General features: G+C 31.5%; 1 protein-coding gene across 1 annotated transcript in view; it reads left to right on the top strand.

Moving 5' to 3' along the window:
- LOC127710269 (ubiquitin carboxyl-terminal hydrolase 31-like) overlaps window positions 1-11,423 on the top strand; it is a 28,768-nt gene extending 17,345 nt beyond the window's left edge. Inside the window, exons 10-11 of the mRNA XM_052216045.1 lie at window positions 769-2,043; window positions 4,480-11,423. Of these exons, the coding sequence (XP_052072005.1) occupies window positions 769-2,043; window positions 4,480-5,039 (1,835 nt within the window). The 3' untranslated portion in view covers window positions 5,040-11,423. The remainder of the gene's footprint in view (window positions 1-768; window positions 2,044-4,479) is intronic.
- The last annotated feature ends 8,186 nt before the right edge of the window (window positions 11,424-19,609 follow it).

Genomic DNA, 19,609 nt, shown 5'->3' with positions numbered 1-19,609 from the left:
TGGCTGGTTCAGTTGTTAGTCCAAATTTGCTTTTGAATGAACTTTGTCTTTTTTCTTCTAGAAAGTTGTTAGGGTGATTTTGAATTTAGGTAATTTTCATCTCACTTTTCTCCGTGTAAAAATAAGAAGATGTGGTATGATTGCCAATGAAACAACTATCAACCAAAAAAACAAATGACAAAGATATGATCAATTACCTGTAACAATACAGCCTTTTACTATGAGGTATGTGTATTCTTCATTGTTGAAGGCCATACAGTGACCTATAGTTGTTAACTTATATTTCATTTGGTCTCTGGTGGAGATTTGTCTCCATTGGTAATCATACCACATCTTCTTATTTTATATTTAACAATGAGTGAAACCCATACTGTATAGTAAGCTATAAAAGGCCCCAGGATGACAAAATCTGAAACAAAGAAGAATAAATATGATGACTTGATTTATGCTATAACAATGAATGAAAAAACAATTACAATTATGGTAGACAGCAATACTGCAGCATTCCAAAGGGGGAGGGGTCATTCCCATCAAAATAATTTTTTTTTCCCGAAAAATTAGAAGCTATTTAATGAACGATTATAAATATTTTCATGATATCTTTATTGTTTTTTGCCTATTTTATCACAATCTGGGAGCATGTTTTAAAACTGAAAATACCAAAATATGACAACAGCAAAGTAAATACAATGTTGGACAATTGATGCTGCATACATATTTTAAGATTGTAAACTAATGCATTTGTAAAATTTAAACGATATATTTCAGCTTACTGTAAAAATCCACTGGATGGAAAGTGGTACGAGTTTGATGATTCTAAAGTGAAATCTATTAGTGAAGCAGAAGTGAAGACATCATCAGCCTATTTATTGTTTTATCAGAAACGAGGATCAAATTCACATATAACAGAAGGATTACAAAATAGAACACACTGGATTTTCAAATTATGTCCTTTTCTTTTAAATGTCAATTCTAGTGACTTCAAAAGTGCTAAAGATGGTAGTCCACACAGTGAACATTTACTCAATGTTCAGAATTCTGAAAATGAGGAAAAAGAAGGTTTATTTTCAAGACAGAACAGTGGACGAAGTGATTTGTCATCTAAAAGTGAAGAGAAAACGAATTCATCAAGTAGTTATGTAGGAAAATCGTTACCTCATGTTACTGCGGGACATGTGTCATCGAAACTAGTCCATAACCCACCAACATCACAAACACTGCCACCAGACTTGTTACAAAATGCTTTAAGTCAAACTTCTAAGTCAAAAGAAACACATTCTAAAAATAGTCAGATGTCAACAAATGGGGAAACTAGGCATTGTATTCCTGATAATTCATTGGATGTAAATCTGAGGGTAAAACTGCCTCCAAGTACTTTGAATAAACAAACAAACCTTAAGGTAGACTTGATTGACAAGCCACCGTCTGGTAGGTCTAACTTGTATGATCGTCAGAATGCCTACCCACCATCAAAATCAGATAAAGTACCTCCAATTCCACCTAGACCTGAACTCCCTGTAAAGAGTTATTCAGAAAATTACTCAAATGGTGCAGCACAAAGTTTTAGTACAAAAATTCAACCATCTGACATTAAACAAAGGCCACAAAGAGATTCTAGTCAAAGATCACAGAAAGTAGCTCGGAATGATTCTGAGACACAAAAAAGTAAGTTTTCTCAACAAGATAAAGCATCATATGATGAACTTGACTACAGAGTTAATATAAAAGATCCTTCACCACAACAACAAAGGAAGCAAACTCCACAACAAAATAAGTCAAGATATGATGAAATTGATTCTAAAGTTAATGTAAAAGATCCTTCTCCACAAACAAGCAGACAAATTTCTACTCACTGGTCCACTCCTCAGCCTCCTCGAAAAAGTACACAGGGTCAGCTGTCGTCAAAGTCTCCATTTAAAAGGCAAAATTCAATTCCTGTTAAAAGGAGTTCAAGTACTAATAGATACATGAGACTTCCTTCATCTAGATCTGAAGAAGATCTGCCCACACAGACACAACAGAGGCTATATTTTGAAGAGATTAGTAAGTATATCATCAGGTTAAGTAATTTTAGTTAACATTCAGTAACTCTAAGCTTTTTTTGCTTGTTATAATTTATGATTGTTTATGCCAGCTGTATTTAATCAACTGATGATGTGTAGTTTTAAAAGTGCTTTTTCTGAACTTATTTTTATTAGCTCACCTGACCTGAAAGGTCAAGTGAGCTTTTCTCATCACTTTGCGTCCGTCGTCCGTCGTCCGTAAACTTTTACAAAAATCTTCTCCTCTGAAACTGCTGGGCCAAATTTTACCAAACTTGGCCACAATCATCATTGGGGTATCTAGTTTAAAAAATGTGTCCGATGACCCCTCCAACCAACCAAGATGGCCGCCATGGCTAAAAATAGAACATAGGGGTAAAATGTAGATTTTGGCTTATATCTCTGAAACCAAAGCATTTAGAGCAAATCTGACATGGGGTAAAATTGTTTATCAGGTCAAGATCTATCTGCCCTGAAATTTTCAGATGAATCGGACAACCCGTTGTTGGGTTGCTGCCCCTGAATTGGTAATTTTAAGGAAATTTTGCCGTTTTTGGTTATTATCTTGAATATTATTATAGATAGAGATAAACTGTAAACAGCAATAATGTTCAGCAAAGTATGATCTACAAATAAGTCAACTTGACCAAAATGGTCAGTTGACCCCTTAAGGAGTTATTGCCCTTTATAGTCAATTTTTAACCATTTTTCGTAAATTTTTGTAATCTTTTACAAAAATCTTCTCCACTGAAACTACTAAGACAAATTTAACCAAAATTGTCCACAATCATCATTAGGGTATTTATTTTAAAAAATGTGTCCAATGACCCTGCCCGCAAACCAAGATGGCCGACATGGCAAAAAAATAATACATAGGGTAAAATGCAGTTTTTGGCTCATATCTCTGAAACCAAAGCATTTAGAGCAAATCTGATGGTATAAAATTGTTCATTAGGTCAAGATCTATCTGCCCTGAAATTTTCAGACCAATCAGGCAACATGTTGTTGGGTTGCTGCCCCTGAATTGGTAATTTTAAGAAAATTTTGCAGCTTTTGGTTATTATCTTGAATATTATTATAGATAGAGATAAACTGTAAACAGCAATAATGTACAGCAAAGTTAGATCTACAAATAAGTCAAACATGACCAAAATTGTCAATTGACCCCTTAAGGAGTTATTGCCCTTTATAGTCAATTTTTTACAATTTTCATAAATTTTGTAAATTTTTGTAAATTTTTACAAAATATTTTCCACTGTAACTACTTTGCCAAGTTCATTATAGATAGAGATAATAGTAAGGAGCAAGAATGTTCAGTAAAGTAAGATCTACAAACACATCACCATCACCAAAACACAATTTTGTCATGAATCCATCTGTGTCCATTGTTTAATATGCACATAGACCAAGGTGAGCGACACAAGCTCTTTAGAGCCTCTAGTTGTGTAACCTTGCTTACCTTTTGTTGTTCAATTATTGAGATGAAAGATGGAAGAGTTGATAACATAAAAAATTTAACCCTATCATATGTCAATGTACCTGTCCCAAGTCAGGTACCTTATCAGTGGTTATTGTTATTAATACCATATTTTATCTAAGGAACAAAGCGTTTGCAGAAATTTCTTAGTCTGTGTTGTAAGTCAATTGAGTGAAGTGATGAGGAAACAAGGTTTGGAAATTCATCTAGTTCCCATAATAGAAGCCTTGATAAACAGCCCTTTTCATGGCCATTCATATTGTACAAAAGAGTCTACCTTAGACATTCTAAGACACATATAGTTCTCTGACGAAAGGGTTTTGAAAATTTGTAACTAGTATACAGTAAGGCGTTTGCTTCTTTAAAATCTTCAATTGTTCTAAAGGCTCTTTTGTTGTTATTCCAGTATGATAATACAATTGTAACCCTAAGGAGAGGTGAATATTCAAAATTGTCAACCATTAAAAGTATTTTCACTTAAGGCTTAACCCTCAGGGAAATAACCTTTTTAGGTTGACAATTTTGGATATTCACCTTTTCTACTGGCCATAATTGTATTTTAAAGACTTTTATGTTGACCTTAAGATGACTTTTTGACTTTATTGTGTTATTTTGTTTTTGGCTCTTTGATATTTTCCTTGCTTTATATTTTATTTATAAATTTAGATGAGAAGAACGTGCACAGAGTTTGACTATACTTAAAAAAGGAAAAAGAAAAAGTAACAGACCTATGAAATGGTTAACTAATGTTTTCATTTCAGAATCTCTTCAAAAGCGAATATAGCATTTTGAAATTCTGAACGCATCATGGTATAAACAACAAATACAGAAACCAATATTATGATTGATTTGGACTTGGTAATGTCTTTTCAAATTGCAAGATCTCAATAAAACAAGTAAATATGAATATAAACAGAAAATTTCAGAAAATCATTCTAACATAACATGTTATCATTACAGAAGCTGTGATTCCAAGTAATAAAGGCGTTCATGACCTTATCAGTACATATAACACTATATCAAGGAAAGTTTCAAACCCTGAACAAGATAGACCACCTGTAGCCACACTTAACAGGAGAATAGAACAGACAAGGCCTTCAAGAAGTGATCACTACAAAAGAAGTGTAAGTTATCAAAATGCCAAAAACAACAAGGATCAGTTTGAACCTTTAAATCACTTTGACCTACAACAAGTTTCAAAATCAAATGATGATGTATACGATGTGAAGAATAGACCACAGACAAAAAGAGCTAGTTATCATCAGAACCAGTCATCCCATAATGGACTAGAGCAAGATAGAATGCCCAAATCCAAAACGGATGATAATTTAGCCTATAATACTCCAGGCTCTAGAAAACCTGTGTATGAACCTAGCCAGTCAGATTCCTCGTCTTTTTCTGAAGATAATATGCCTCGTTACAAACCTCATAAACATTACTTCGTGAAGCCTAAAGAAAAAGTCAAATCATTTAGGAAAGAGAAAATGTATTCACCTTGTATGAAAGAATCTTCTGTATGATGTAGTTATTTCTGTTATAAGATTTACAATGTTAGATGTATGTGAAGTTCTTTTTTTCCTTTTACATTATCTTGTTAAGTGTCCTATGTTTGAAAGGTTCAGGGATCATTTTCTGTAGAGTGAAATAATTACAAATGGACAATACTCAGATAAGTACACAAACCATGTCAAACATCTGTATATTGTCAGTTTGACTATTTTTTCATCGGTGTAGAGAGTTTTATTTCAGCCACATTTAAATATTTGTGTTTTAGTCTAAGGCCAACATTTTCATATATATAAATGCTTGTTTCTGCAATATTTCTTCTGTTGACTTTTATCCCATAATTTTAATCTTATACTTTTCTCTATTTTATTTTACTGTGTACCTCTTACACACACTAGTTTTGTGAACAAATGTACATATGTGTGATAGATATGGTGCTAATCTTTTATAAAGATTGTGTATTCTGTACATTATATGTAAGACTGTTTAGATTATGAAACATTATATCGGTATAATTTATCTTCCTTCTGAATGTTGAGCTAAATTAATTTTTTTATTCTGTTTTTCCCCCTGTAAAATTGATTTTAAAGTAGATGTTTTGGTACTTATTGCTTTTCTGGAGTATTGGTATTAGTGCACTCTGAAGTAAGGTTGTATTTAAGTTCAAACATCTCCCCATTTCAACCACTGCAGTGACAAACAAATTACTGTGAATTCAGAAATTATTGCGTGCATTTATTATTGTGATTTTGTCATTTTAGACTAAAATGCGATTTTAATTTTTGCGATATTGAGAAAAATCCTGTTTAATTCATATAAAATATTTCAAAATGCGAGTTTAAATTATTGCGATTATAACCCTGTCGCATTTTTCGCAATAATAAAAACATCGCAATAATTTCTGAATTTACAGTATTGCATAAATCTAATGTTGAGATATAAGTCCATTTCAGAACAAATATAATATGACAGGCTGATGGAAATTGATATTGGTTTTATGTAGATATCCTTCCTTACACATGGTTCATGTAAAATATTATATATTTTCACAAAATTAAGAAGAAAAAGTGTTTACCATATTTGGACTGCTGTTTACCAAGCATACTTTAAATTTTGTTTCATACAGATTGTGATGTCATTTCTTCTCAGTTATGCCCCTGTGAGTTAAAATTTTCTGATAATGTCTGTCACAGTTTAACTATTGGGAAAAAGTAATTTTTATTTTGTATGGTGTTACATTTACAAGTATAACTATGCATCATTCTTTAAAGTGCAAGAAGAACTTTTTTAAGTTTTATTAAAGAATGAGACCAAAATTAAATGTAGGAAAACATTTTTAAGAGTGGGACAAAAATATTATAAGTATACTTGCCCCAGTATAGGATAGGCACTTTTTGGAAAGTCAACATCCTTTCTATGCCAAATTTGTATGCTAGGTAAAACAAAATTCCTGACAATAGTTTTTTTCTAACAGAAAATTATTTGTTTTTTTATAATCCATTACTTTTTTTTTTTTTTTTTTGGAACAGTCGTTTATTTTGTTCCATCAGCATATTAGAATATAGCCTAGATGTTAATATTGTTTAGAGATAAAAGTTTAGTAAGAGATTCAAATCATGACTGAAAAATGGCAGGGTTTACCTCATGATGATTGACAAGGTGGTATAAATATTGGAAAAGTGTATTTTTTGATAGCATTCAACTCCCCGAGACAAATTTATTTTTTTTTTATGAAAGAAAAGCCTTTTTTTAAGCCACAATTGTTTTAGAATGCTTGGAGAGCATTTGAATATTCGTATGTTTGTAAATTGTACAAGATATTATAATTATTGGATATTTGTAAATATGAACAGTTAAAAGGCATTATCTGTAAAGCGCATTGGTGCAATTATTTGTAAATTTTCATTTCATTGTAAAGTAGTTCATATTATGAGCAAGTTACTAGTAATTATTGTTGCTTTGTAATGAAAACTGTTACCAGATTGAGTACATTAACATTGAATATTGTGAGTTGATCTATTCATCTGTCTTAACAGGTCAAAGTTGATCTGTTTATCTGTCTAACAGGTTGAAGTTGAACTTTTATTTAAATCATTCGGACACATAATTAACTTGCATAGAACTGCAAAATATTGTGGTTGTTATGGTTTTGGTATTAGAAAAAGGATTTTTTTGTTATTAGGAAAAGGATTTTTTTTCATTAAATACATTTGACTTTTTTTATTAGATTATTTTGTAATGGTTGTTTTGACTGACCATTCCATTTCTGTATGAAAGACTGGTTGTGATGTTAATATTTTGTTTTTAATGTTATTTATTTATATACATTACATCATTCCAAGGGAGAAACATATGTGAGTAAGTCATGCATATATGAGTTTTTATTAAGAAAATCAAAAATTGTTAGACGTTGTTATTGTTAATTATTACAGAATATTTTGTTCAAGTCAATTTTTGATACATGAGGAAATTTAATTGATCTGCAATTGGAGAAAAATAATTTATTTTTTGATTTCTTGATAGATTTATTAATAAGGATTGTATGCAGGTTAAATATAATCAATTGTAACAAAAAGGACCTCTCCACACCATGATTTATTATAAAATGTAATTGTAATGTGAATTAGGCCATAATAAAAACTATTTGGTTCTCAGAATAAATTTCCATTACATTTTTTTTATTTTCCCAGGAAGAACTTTTTTTAAATAGCCTATTTTGAAAAAAAAATTTGATAAAGGATTAAAAATTATAGCTTTGTTCTACTTATCTTTATTATTATTTTATTATTTTTGGTTTTGCAAATGAACAGTGTGGAATTTAATATGTTTTGCTCGTGAGTTCTTAACATACTGACCCATATTTTTATTTCAATTGTCTGTGAACCAAGTAACTTTTATTTGACCTTTTAAGTCTTGTGCCATATTGTGATAATTCTAAGTGATTACATGTAATTGTTTTGTTTAAAATTAATCAGTTGTATATTTTTAATTGAGTTCAGTATTTTTTTATTTTTATCTTGCCTGTGAAATAAGTAATTTCTATTTTATTATTTACAAATGATTACTAATTTATGTATCTTCTATACATCAAAATGTTTATAGCTGAAGAATTCTTCACTTCAATTTTTATTTTTAGTTCCTAAGAGGATTATATTGCAGTGTATTGTAAATACATTAGGTGTTGTTAGATTAACATTCAGATTTGTAAAGATGGATCTATTTTTTACTACATATCTTCTAGTTACGGGTAATGGAAATGTCTAAAAAGATAGTAACTGCTTTGGTTGATTAATTGTAGCATAACTGTACAACATTTTTAATTCAGTATACATTTAAGTTAATTGACTAGACTATATAAGAGGCAGCATTTTATGTCACTAAAAAGCTCCAAGCAGCCATTGTCTGACAGTAAATATTCTTTTGAACTACTTGGCCAGTTTGCACTAAAGCTTATGAAACATACTCAGAATATCTGTAGAGGCCTCACAACACAATTATTTTGACTGCATTTTTCCATAAAATAAGGAAACCAGTTCAAATGATATAATATTTGCTGCACATGAAGTTCAATATTTTTTTCTGAAAAAATTTCAAATGCCAAGAAAATTCATGGCTGCTTTTGTCTCATAACACTTACATTGTAAATTTTTCGTCCAAAATAAACCAAGGACCAATTGCTTTATCAAATAAAAGACAAAAAAGATCTGGTAGAAATTATCTATATTGTAACCTTTGCCCTACTAGCAAAGGGAAATAATTGTGGTCTGAAGCCTACAGCCATCAAACATGGTAGCCATGATTCTAAAAATAGTGAAATTTGATTGTATGAGCAAGACAAGCAATACAGACTCTCATGCCAAGCTATATAATAATTTTAAGTACTGCACATTTTAGTTTGCACTTTAAACAATTATTTGTTAGTGGGTAACAGAACATACGAAAATGTAAATGCATTTTCCTCATAATAGTTCTAGATTAACTAAAAAATGCATATTACTTTCTGTCTAGATTCATTTGATCAGATAGGTGACCAATGTAGGCTCATTTTCTTTTTATTGTCAGCACTTACTAGTATGTTGTTATTTATTGAAACAAGTGCTTGAATTAGAATCGTTGCTCATTGTATATAGCATACATATTATTTTAACATTCACATATCTATCATATCATATCATATCATATCTATTTAATTGTTTATTTTTATGGGGTTGTGTTTATTTTATTTTTTATTTTTAGTTTATATATATATATATGCCTTGTAATATAGGTTTACTACTGTTTTAAGTTTATTGATTGTAAGAGAAAAAAATCTTTATTTCTATAGTGGAAAAATTAAGTACATGTATAGAATCAGAAGTTACAGTGTTGTTCAGCATATGAGCTGTGTCCGATAGAAATCGACGTTATGCAAATGAATATCAATTTTGGGTAGAAAAAATCTCTATGCAAAGTCTGTAACTGTTTGAAAATTGAGTTGATATAAGAACCCTACAAAACAGACCAAGATTCATCTTTTATTTCATATTTGAATGTTCTAATATCAATAAAAGTCTTATACATGTACATGTTTACCTGTACTTGAATAAGGTCGATTTCTATCTGATGCAGCTCATATAATACAGGTCAATATCGCAAGATGTGTCTGTAAATCTTTACTAATTGAAGTTACTCAAAATTGCACAAACTATTTAAGGTTCTTTTAAAAGAAAAAACCCAAAGATTAATGAGAATATTTTGTTTTATAACATATATATCAAGAAGATTTATTTTCATTACCACATAGTTGTCAACTTTTTAAACTTTCAAATTGGGAAATCTCTCTCTGACAAAATTGTTTCATAGACCGGATTTACTTGACCAGCCTGTTCACACCATTTTAAGGGCACCTTAAAGCTATTATTTTCTATAGAATTTTGAAGCAATTTCAATATGATGAACACTTTGAATATTTGAGAAGTGATTAGCAACTGCAAATGGCAAATTAAGATTACTGATAAGAAAGGCTCTGATTGATTTATGTTTGTTTTTCACATCATACAGCCTACTTTTGTAATTGACAACTATTCAAATTTACAGCAAGCCATACTTGTTTATATTGGCCTTAGGAAATAGAAAGCTTTTGGTCACTGAATATCCATGTTCTTTTTATGTTTATTCATACTGCTCATGAATGAAATGCTTTTTAAAAAAAGTAAAAAATACAGAAATATAATTTAATGTAAAAATTAAACTATACCTCATTCCAGAAGCACATTGGACAATTTCCAATTTAGTTGGAGATTCCTGAAGTTGTCTAGCGGTCCGTTCCCTCTTTGAGAGAGTTGATACCTTGGAAACTATTAATATATATATATATATATATATGTACCATGGTTGAGGGGATCAGATAGTTATTTATTCTCCTCTGAAGTTCACTGTTAATCAATTTTCATTATTTGATTTGCTCTTGGTATAAACTTGGCCATTTAATATTTTCTATACCTTAAATTTAATTTTTTGATGGTTAGACAAATATGTTCTTGCTAAATGGTAATACGTGTCTTCAGTTCTAAAATGCTAAGTATCGTTTTTGAGAAAACTCTAGAAGAAGAAGGAGTTTTTATATTATTGGTTTTAAGCTAAGTTTATACCAAGAGCAAAGCAAATAATGAAAATTGATTAATAGTGAACTTCAGAGGAGAATTCATAAATTGTCTTCCTCATCGAAATTTGTTTACATTTTGTCTAACCAATTAGATATAATGCTTATATCTTTGACAAAAAGGCATTGAAAAAGGTCAAATTTTATCCTAAAATCATCTTTTTTTTATCACTATATCATTTTTGATTTTGTAAACAAAGATATTTTAATACTTATTAACACCAAATATCATTTTTTAACATTTAGTTTTACTTTTTGTTGCTTAAGAAAAGGTGTTTTATTATGTTGAATTGATAATGTAACTTTTAAATGATTTATTTGGATTTTTTGAATTTTATTCCAATATTTAATAAGACTTATACAGCGCAAATCATTCCACATTACATATAGATTAGTATAATAAAGGCAATATTAATCATGAATCAGATTAATTGTTTACACTTGTAGATCAGGATCATGTTTATACACACAAATCAGGACCATGTTTATCCATAAAGATCAGAATCATGTTTATACATACATATCATGATCATGTTTATACACACTGATCACGATCATGTTTATACATACAGGTCAGGATCATGTTTATACATACAGATCATGACCATGTTTATTAAGATAAGGATCATGTTTATGCATTCAGAATTACATCATGTTTATACACACAGATCAGGATCATGCATTGTATATGGCTTTTTATTTGTAATCATTTATTGTTATTATGTACACCTTATTGAATAAAATGTTGAACTTTTAATCTCTGCAGTCTTATTAAAAACATGATTAGAATAAAGTTAAATGGATATTTCCATGTCTTAATGAAGGCAATACTGTAAATTCAGAAATTATTGGGATTTTTTTTTAATGTGAATAATGCAACTGGGTGAGTATAGCAAATAATAAGAACTTGCATTCTGATACCTGATACATATATCTATATGCACATTCTAATATCTGATACATATATCTATATGCACATTCTAATATCTGATACATATATCTAAATGCACATTCTAATATCTGATACATATATCTATATGCACATTCTAATATCTGATACATGTATCTATATGCACATTCTGATATCTGTTACATATATCTATATGCACATTATGATAACTGATACATATATCTATATGCACATTCTATCTGATACATATATCTATATGCACATTATGATAACTGATACATATATCTAAATGCACATTCTAATATCTGATACATATATCTATATGCACATTCTGATATCTGATACATATATCTATATGCACATTCTAATATCTGATACATATATCTAAATGCACATTCTAATATCTGATACATATATCTATATGCACATTCTGATATCTGATACATATATCTAAATGCACATTCTAATATCTGATACATATATCTATATGCACATTATGATAACTGATACATATATCTATATGCACATTCTGATATCTGATACATAAATCTATATGCACATTTTGATATCTGATACACATATATCGAAACGGTATTTGGAAAGCCATACAATTTACCTCAATTCAGGATAGACTCTTGAATTTTGAGGAGTCAAAATAGGATGAACGGATCACATAAACCCGAAGGCAAATATAATATAAGCCCAAACGAAAAAATATACTGTAAATTCAGAAATTATTGCGATGTTTTTATTATTGCGAAAATTGCGACAGTGTTATAATCGCAATAATTTAAACTCGCATTTTGAAATTTTTTATTTGAATTAAACAGGATTGTTCTCAATATCGCAAAAATTAAAATCGCATTTAATTCTAAAATGGCAAAATCGCAATAATAAATACACGCAATAATTTCTGAATTTACAGTAAACAAGTCTAAATTGAAAACAACGTTCAAACCTATGATTACATGGATAAAAACCACAATTTTTATACATGTGCATGCAAAACAAATTTCTTGGTAGAGGGGTCTAAATACAGCACAAACAACATTTTCCAAAAGACCAAAAAAGTGAAAAAGTATATTTTAACAAAACGCATTAGACTAACAGGTTGAACAACAAATGTTCTTAAACCCTGCTGACTGCCATTGGCGATTGCCAAATAAACGGATCACAAGGTGTAATAAATGGATCTTAATTATAAATTTAATACCAAACAGAAAACAATAAACTTGCGGCAAAGATGGTATACCGCAAACAAAGGTGCAAAGATTTTTGTACACCATATCCGGATTTCGACAAATAATGTCTCTTCAGTGATGTTAGGAATCGAAATGGTATTTGGAAGGCCATATAATTTACCTCAATTTAGGATAGACTCTTGAATTTTGAGGAGTCAAAATAGGATGAACGGATCATATAAACCCGAAGGCAAATATAATACAAGCCCAAACGAAATAAAATGCTCCGCTGGGGCTCAGCTTGATACGACCGCAGAGGTCGAACACTGAACAGTTGGGGCAAGTATGGACACAACATTCAAGCTTGATACAGCACTGAATTTGGATTGTAATTAAATATTTGACACAGCATAGGTTTCTGACACAGAATGAATGTGGTCTAAGAACTTAAAAAATTTTAATTTACCTATTCAAACCATATCATTATTATTTGCTTTTATATATAAATCAGAAATAACCAATTTAAAATGGAAAATTTTAAAGGAAAAAAAAGGAAAAAAAAATCCCCCCCCCCCCCCCCCCCAATTTTTTGAACCCCCTTATGATTCATCACCCCCAAACTCAATCCATGCCTTCCCTTTGTGGTATGGTACCTTGCAGTACAATTTCAGAGAGATCCATACACTTGAACACAAGTTATTGTCTGGAAACTAGAAAAATGCTTATTTTTGGTCCCTTTTTGGCCCTAAATTCCTAAACATTTAGGGCAATTACCCCCAAACTCAAACCTAGCTTTCCCTTTGTGATATGGAACCTTGCAGTACAATTTCATAAAGATCCATACACTTACACACAAGTTATTGTCCTGAAACTAGAAAAATGTTTGTTTTTTGCCCCTTTATGGCCCCTAATTCCTAAAATTTTGAGGGAATTACCCGAAAAATCAATCCCAGCCTTCCCTTTGTAGTATGGTACCTTGCAGTACAATTTCAGAGAGATCCATACACTTGAACACAAGTTATTGTCTGGAAACTAGAAAAATGCTTATTTTTGGCCCCTTATTCCTAAATGTTTTGGGCAATTACCCCCAAACTCAATTCCAGCTTTCCCTTTGTGATATGGAACCTTGTAGTACAATTACATAAAGATCCATACACTTACACACAAGTTATTGTCATGAAACTAGAAAAATGCTTGTTTTTTGCCCCTTTTTTGCCCCTAATTCCTAAAATTTGGAGGCAATTACCCCCAAAATCAATCCCAGCATTCCCATTGTGATATGGAACCTTGTGGTACAATATCAGAGAGATCCATACACTAACACACAAGTTATGTCTGGAAGTTACAAAAATGCTTATTTTTGGCCCCTAATTCCTTAACTGTTGGTACCATAACCCCCAAAATCAATCCCCACCTTCCTTTTGTGGTATTGAACCTTATGGTAAAATTTCATAGAGATCCATTTACTTAAACTAAAGTTAGAGTGCGAAAACCAATGTGTCTTCGGACGACGACGCCGGAAGACGACGACGACGCCAACGTCATACCAATATACGACCACAAAATTTTTTTGCGGTCGTATAAAAATATAAACAAGTCTAAATTGAGAACAACGTTCAAACCTATGATTGCGTTGGATAAAAACCACAATTTTTATACGTGTGCATGCAAAACAAATTTCTTGTTAGAGGGGTCTAAATACAGCATAAACAACATTTTCCAAAAGACCAAAAAAGTGAAAAAGTATATTTTAACAAAATGCATTTGACTAACAGGTCGAACAACAAATGTTCTTAAACCCTGCTGACTGCCATTGGCGATTGCCAAATAAACGGATCACAAGGTGTAATAAATGGATCTTAATTATAAATTTAATACCAAACAGAAAACAATAAACTTGCGGCAAAGATGGTATACCTCAAACAAAGGTGCAAAGATTTTTGTACACCATATCCGGATTTCGACAATTAATGTCTCTTCAGTGATGTTAGGAATCGAAATGGTATTTGGAAGGCCATATAATTTACCTCAATTTAGGATAGACTCTTGAATTTTGAGGAGTCAAAATAGGATGAACGGATCATATAAACCCGAAGGCAAATATAATACAAGCCCAAACGAAATAAAATGCTCTGCTGGGGCACAGCTTGATACGACTGCAGAGGTCGAACACTGAACAGTTGGGGCAAGTATGGACACAACATTCAAGCTTGATACAGCACTGAATTTGGATTGTGATTAAATATTTGACACAGCATAGGTTTCTGACACAGAATGAATGTGGTCTAAGAACTTAAAAAAATTTAATTTACCTATTCAAACCATATCATTATTATTTGCTTTTATATATAAATCAGAAATAACCAATTTAAAATGGAAAATTTTAAAGAAAAAAAAAGGAAAAAAAAACCCCCCCCCCCAATTTTTTGAACCCCCTTATGATTCATCACCCCCAAACTCAATCCCAGCCTTCCCTTTGTGGTATGGTACCTTGCAGTACAATTTCAGAGAGATCCATACACTTGAACACAAGTTATTGTCTGGAAACTAGAAAAATGCTTATTTTTGGCCCCTTTTTGGCCCCAAATTCCTAAACATTTAGGGCAATTACCCCCAAACTCAAAACTAGCTTTCCCTTTGTGATATGGAACCTTGCAGTACAATTTCATAAAGATCCATACACTTACACACAAGTTATTGTCCTGAAACTAGAAAAATGCTTGTTTTTTGCCCCTTTATGGCCCCTAATTCCTAAAATTTTGAGGGAATTACCCGAAAAATCAATCCCAGCCTTCCCTTTGTAGTATGGTACCTTGCAGTACAATTTCAGAGAGATCCATACACTTGAACACAAGTTATTGTCTGTAAACTAGAAAAATGCTTATTTTTGGCCCCAATTTCCTAAACATTTAGGGCAATTACCCCCAAACTCAAACCTAGCTTTCCCTTTGTGATATGGAACCTTGCAGTACAATTTCATAATGATCCATACACTTACACACAAGTTATTGTCCTGAAACTAGAAAAGTGCTTGTTTTTTTGCCCCTTTATGGCCCCTAATTCCTAAAATTTTGAGGGAATTACCCCAAAAATCAATCCCAGCCTTCCCTTTGTAGTATGGTACCTTGCAGTACAATTTCAGAGAGATCCATACACTTGAACACAAGTTATTGTCTGTAAACTAGAAAAATGCTTATTTTTGGCCCCTTTTTGGCCCCTTATTCCAAAATGTTTTTGGCAATTACCCCCAAACTCAATTCCAGCTTTCCCTTTGTGATATGGAACCTTGTTGTACAATTTCATAAAGATCCATACACTTACACACAAGTTATTGTCATGAAACTAGAAAAATGCTTGTTTTTTGCCCCCTTTTGGCCCCTAATTCCTAAAATTTGGAGGCAGTTACCCCCAAAATCAATCCCAGCATTCCCTTTGTGATATGGAACCTTGTGGTACAATGTCAGAGAGATCCATACACTTACACACAAGTTATTGTCATAAAACTAGAAAAATGCTTGTTTTTTTCCCCTTTTTGGCCCCTAATTCCTAAAATTTGGAGGCAATTACCCCCAAAATCAATCCCAGCATTCCCATTGTGATATGGAACCTTGTGGTACAATATCAGAGAGATCCATACACTAACACACAAGTTATGTCTGGAAGTTACAAAAATGCTTATTTTTGGCCCCTAATTCCTTAACTGTTGGTACCATAACCCCCAAAATCAATCCCCACCTTCCTTTTGTGGTATTGAACCTTATGGTAAAATTTCATAGAGATCCTTTTACTTAAACTAAAGTTAGAGTGCGAAAACCAATGTGTCTTCGGACGACGACGCCAACGTCATACCAATATACGACCACAAAATTTTTTTGCGGTCGTATAAAAATATAAACAAGTCTAAATTGAGAACAACGTTCAAACCTATGATTGCGTTGGATAAAAACCACAATTTTTATACGTGTGCATGCAAAACAAATTTCTTGTTAGAGGGGTCTAAATACAGCATAAACAACATTTTCCAAAAGACCAAAAAAGTGAAAAAGTATATTTTAACAAAACGCATTTGACTAACAGGTCGAACAACAAATGTTCTTAAACCCTGCTGACTGCCATTGGCGATTGCCAAATAAACGGATCACAAGGTGTAATAAATGGATCTTAATTATAAATTTAATACCAAACAGAAAACAATAAACTTGCGGCAAAAATGGTATACCGCAAACAAAGGTGCAAAGATTTTTGTACATCATATCCGGATTTCGACAATTAATATCTCTTCAGTGACGTTAGGAATCGAAACAGTATTTGGAAGGCCATATAATTTACCTCAATTTAGGATAGACACTTGAATTTTGAGGAGTCAAAATAGGATGAATGGATCATATAAACCCGAAGGCAAATATATATATGAACATTATGATATCTGATACATATATCTATATACACATTCTGATATCTGATACATATATTTATATGCACATTTTGATATCTGATACATATATCTATATGCAGATTTTCCTGAAATTGCAATTATTAATCTGGCATTTTTTCCATTCTTCAAAAATAGCAATATTAAATGTATGTAATCATTTCTGAATTTACAGTATATCTTAAAATATTTTTTAATATAGAGATTTTGGTATTGATTGCAAACCTTTGATAGTCTTTTTTCAAGAAAAATTCATAACTTTTATTGTTGAACACTGTATGTTGACCTCAGATGACTCTTGATTTTTGGCTGGATAGCTATTGTTATCACTTGGGGTGCATTGTTTGTTAATTTTACAAAGATCTTCTCCTCTGAAACTATGTGACCTATTGGAACCAAAGTTAACCACAATAATCATTTGGTTATCTATTTTAAAATGTGTCAAAGATCCTGCTTGCCATGGCAACCAGTGTTATGAAGAACATAGGCTTAAAATACCAGTAATTGCTGATATCTTGAAAATTTGACGAAGGGCAAAAACATTCTGAATGTCAAGATCAACATACTGTCCATTTTTTACCAAAATTGTCAGACAAATTCTTATAGGAGTAAATGCCCTTAAATTACAATTTTTATGCCCCCACGACAAAATGTCCAGGGGCTATTAATTTACCCCTGTCCGCCTGTCCGTCCATGATTGTCCCTCTGGACTGTGTCAAATATTTAATCACAATCCAAAATTATTATCTAAAATCTTTAAAACTATAATAGATAGACTGAAACTTTGAACAGTACAAATGATCAGCAACACATGTTATATAAGTCATATGATTGAAATAGTCTATTGACTCCTTACAGGAGTTGTTGCCCAAAATCAAAATTTGAACCCATTTGTTTTTTTTATTTTTTGCCTATTTCTAGTACTGTAAATTCAGGGGAACATTTATTATGCAAGATTATTTATTGAGATATTCTATCCCATCACAATAATAAAAAGATTGAAAAAAATTCTGAATTTACAGTACCTTGAAAACTAAAATGGATAGACAAAAGATCTATCCAGCAAAAATTATCAGCAAGACAAGATTTTAGCTTACAGTTTCCATTCAACACATTCCAAGTTTTCTTTAAGCATTTTGTTATTTTATACAAAAATTCCAGTTGAGTAACACCTGCTCCTTTCTGCCTCTAGCTTGTGTTGTTCTGTTTTCGTCTTGAAGACATTTAACACACATTTCCCTTTATTCATATTTCTTGTTGATCTTCCCCTAAGTAGCTATCAATGTTAAACAATTCAAACAAGAAAACTAACTGCCTGATTTATGTACAACACAATAAGTAAAAGACAAACATGAAATACAGCAACTATTGACAACCACCAATAAACAGGCTTCTGACTTGGATCATGCACGTACAGAATGTGGAGGGGTTAAAAATTATTGTGGAAGCCCAACCCTCCCCTAACCTGGAACAGCAGTAAAACACAACATAAAACAAACTATAAAATCAATAGAACCAGTTGTAAAAGAATTTCTTATAAGATGGATTTTTTTCTGATAAGATTTAACTATATTCAACAATGTTTATGGTTAATGTTGGTAGTTATCTTCCATTTTGAATTAACAAGAAAACCTTTTTCCATGAAGGAACAATATATGATCATGACTCCATATCTTTAAGATAGATTCCCAAAACAATAGTTTCATTCTGTGAACTGATTTTTATAAGCAATCGGCTAATACCTCAGGTCTGTATGTTTTTTGGGTATGAATTAAAACAGACTTCCTTTTGAAAGAGTATTATGTAAGAATTATTGTGCAGGAAGTGCCCCTTTAAAATGAGCAGTTGAAAAAAATACCTGTATCAAAAGTTAGATTACCTTATTAATTTTACAATATTACAGCTCTTTATGGCAACATACAGGTGCAGATAGTATAGAAAAAGGCAGAGTGGATCCACTTGGAAATTCGGCAGAGGAATGTGGGTTCCATCAGAGTTATATGTCTTGACTTAAACATACTTTTGAAATTGAAAGGCCACTACTGCACAAATGCTTTATTCATATATGTATTACAACCACAACTGTATACATTGTAACTTGATCTGTTTCGTCATTACAGGAATTTGGTGTTGATGACAGATCTTTGATTGTCTCTGTTAAATTTACTTACAGCTTTTGACTTGACTCTGAGTGATTACGAACGTAACATTTGGTATAGACACCTGTTTATTGTGGAAGACATATGTTTTAACCTTAAGATGTCTCTTTGTTTTCTGTGTTGTTTGTTTGCTGTCTCATTGACATACACCCCACATTTCTTTGTAATCATATTCCTTGTCTATTTATTGCTGAAAACTAGTACTACTCCTCAGCGACAAAAAGTTTTCATAAAAATTTCTTATTTATAAACACACTTGTC

The sequence above is a fragment of the Mytilus californianus genome, unplaced genomic scaffold (genome assembly GCF_021869535.1).
Source record: "Mytilus californianus isolate M0D057914Y unplaced genomic scaffold, xbMytCali1.0.p SCAF_7, whole genome shotgun sequence".
In the NCBI taxonomy this organism is placed as follows: Eukaryota; Metazoa; Mollusca; class Bivalvia; order Mytilida; family Mytilidae; genus Mytilus; species Mytilus californianus.
Note: the sequence above shows the minus strand (reverse complement) of the source record. Positions and strands in the feature narration are given on the sequence as shown.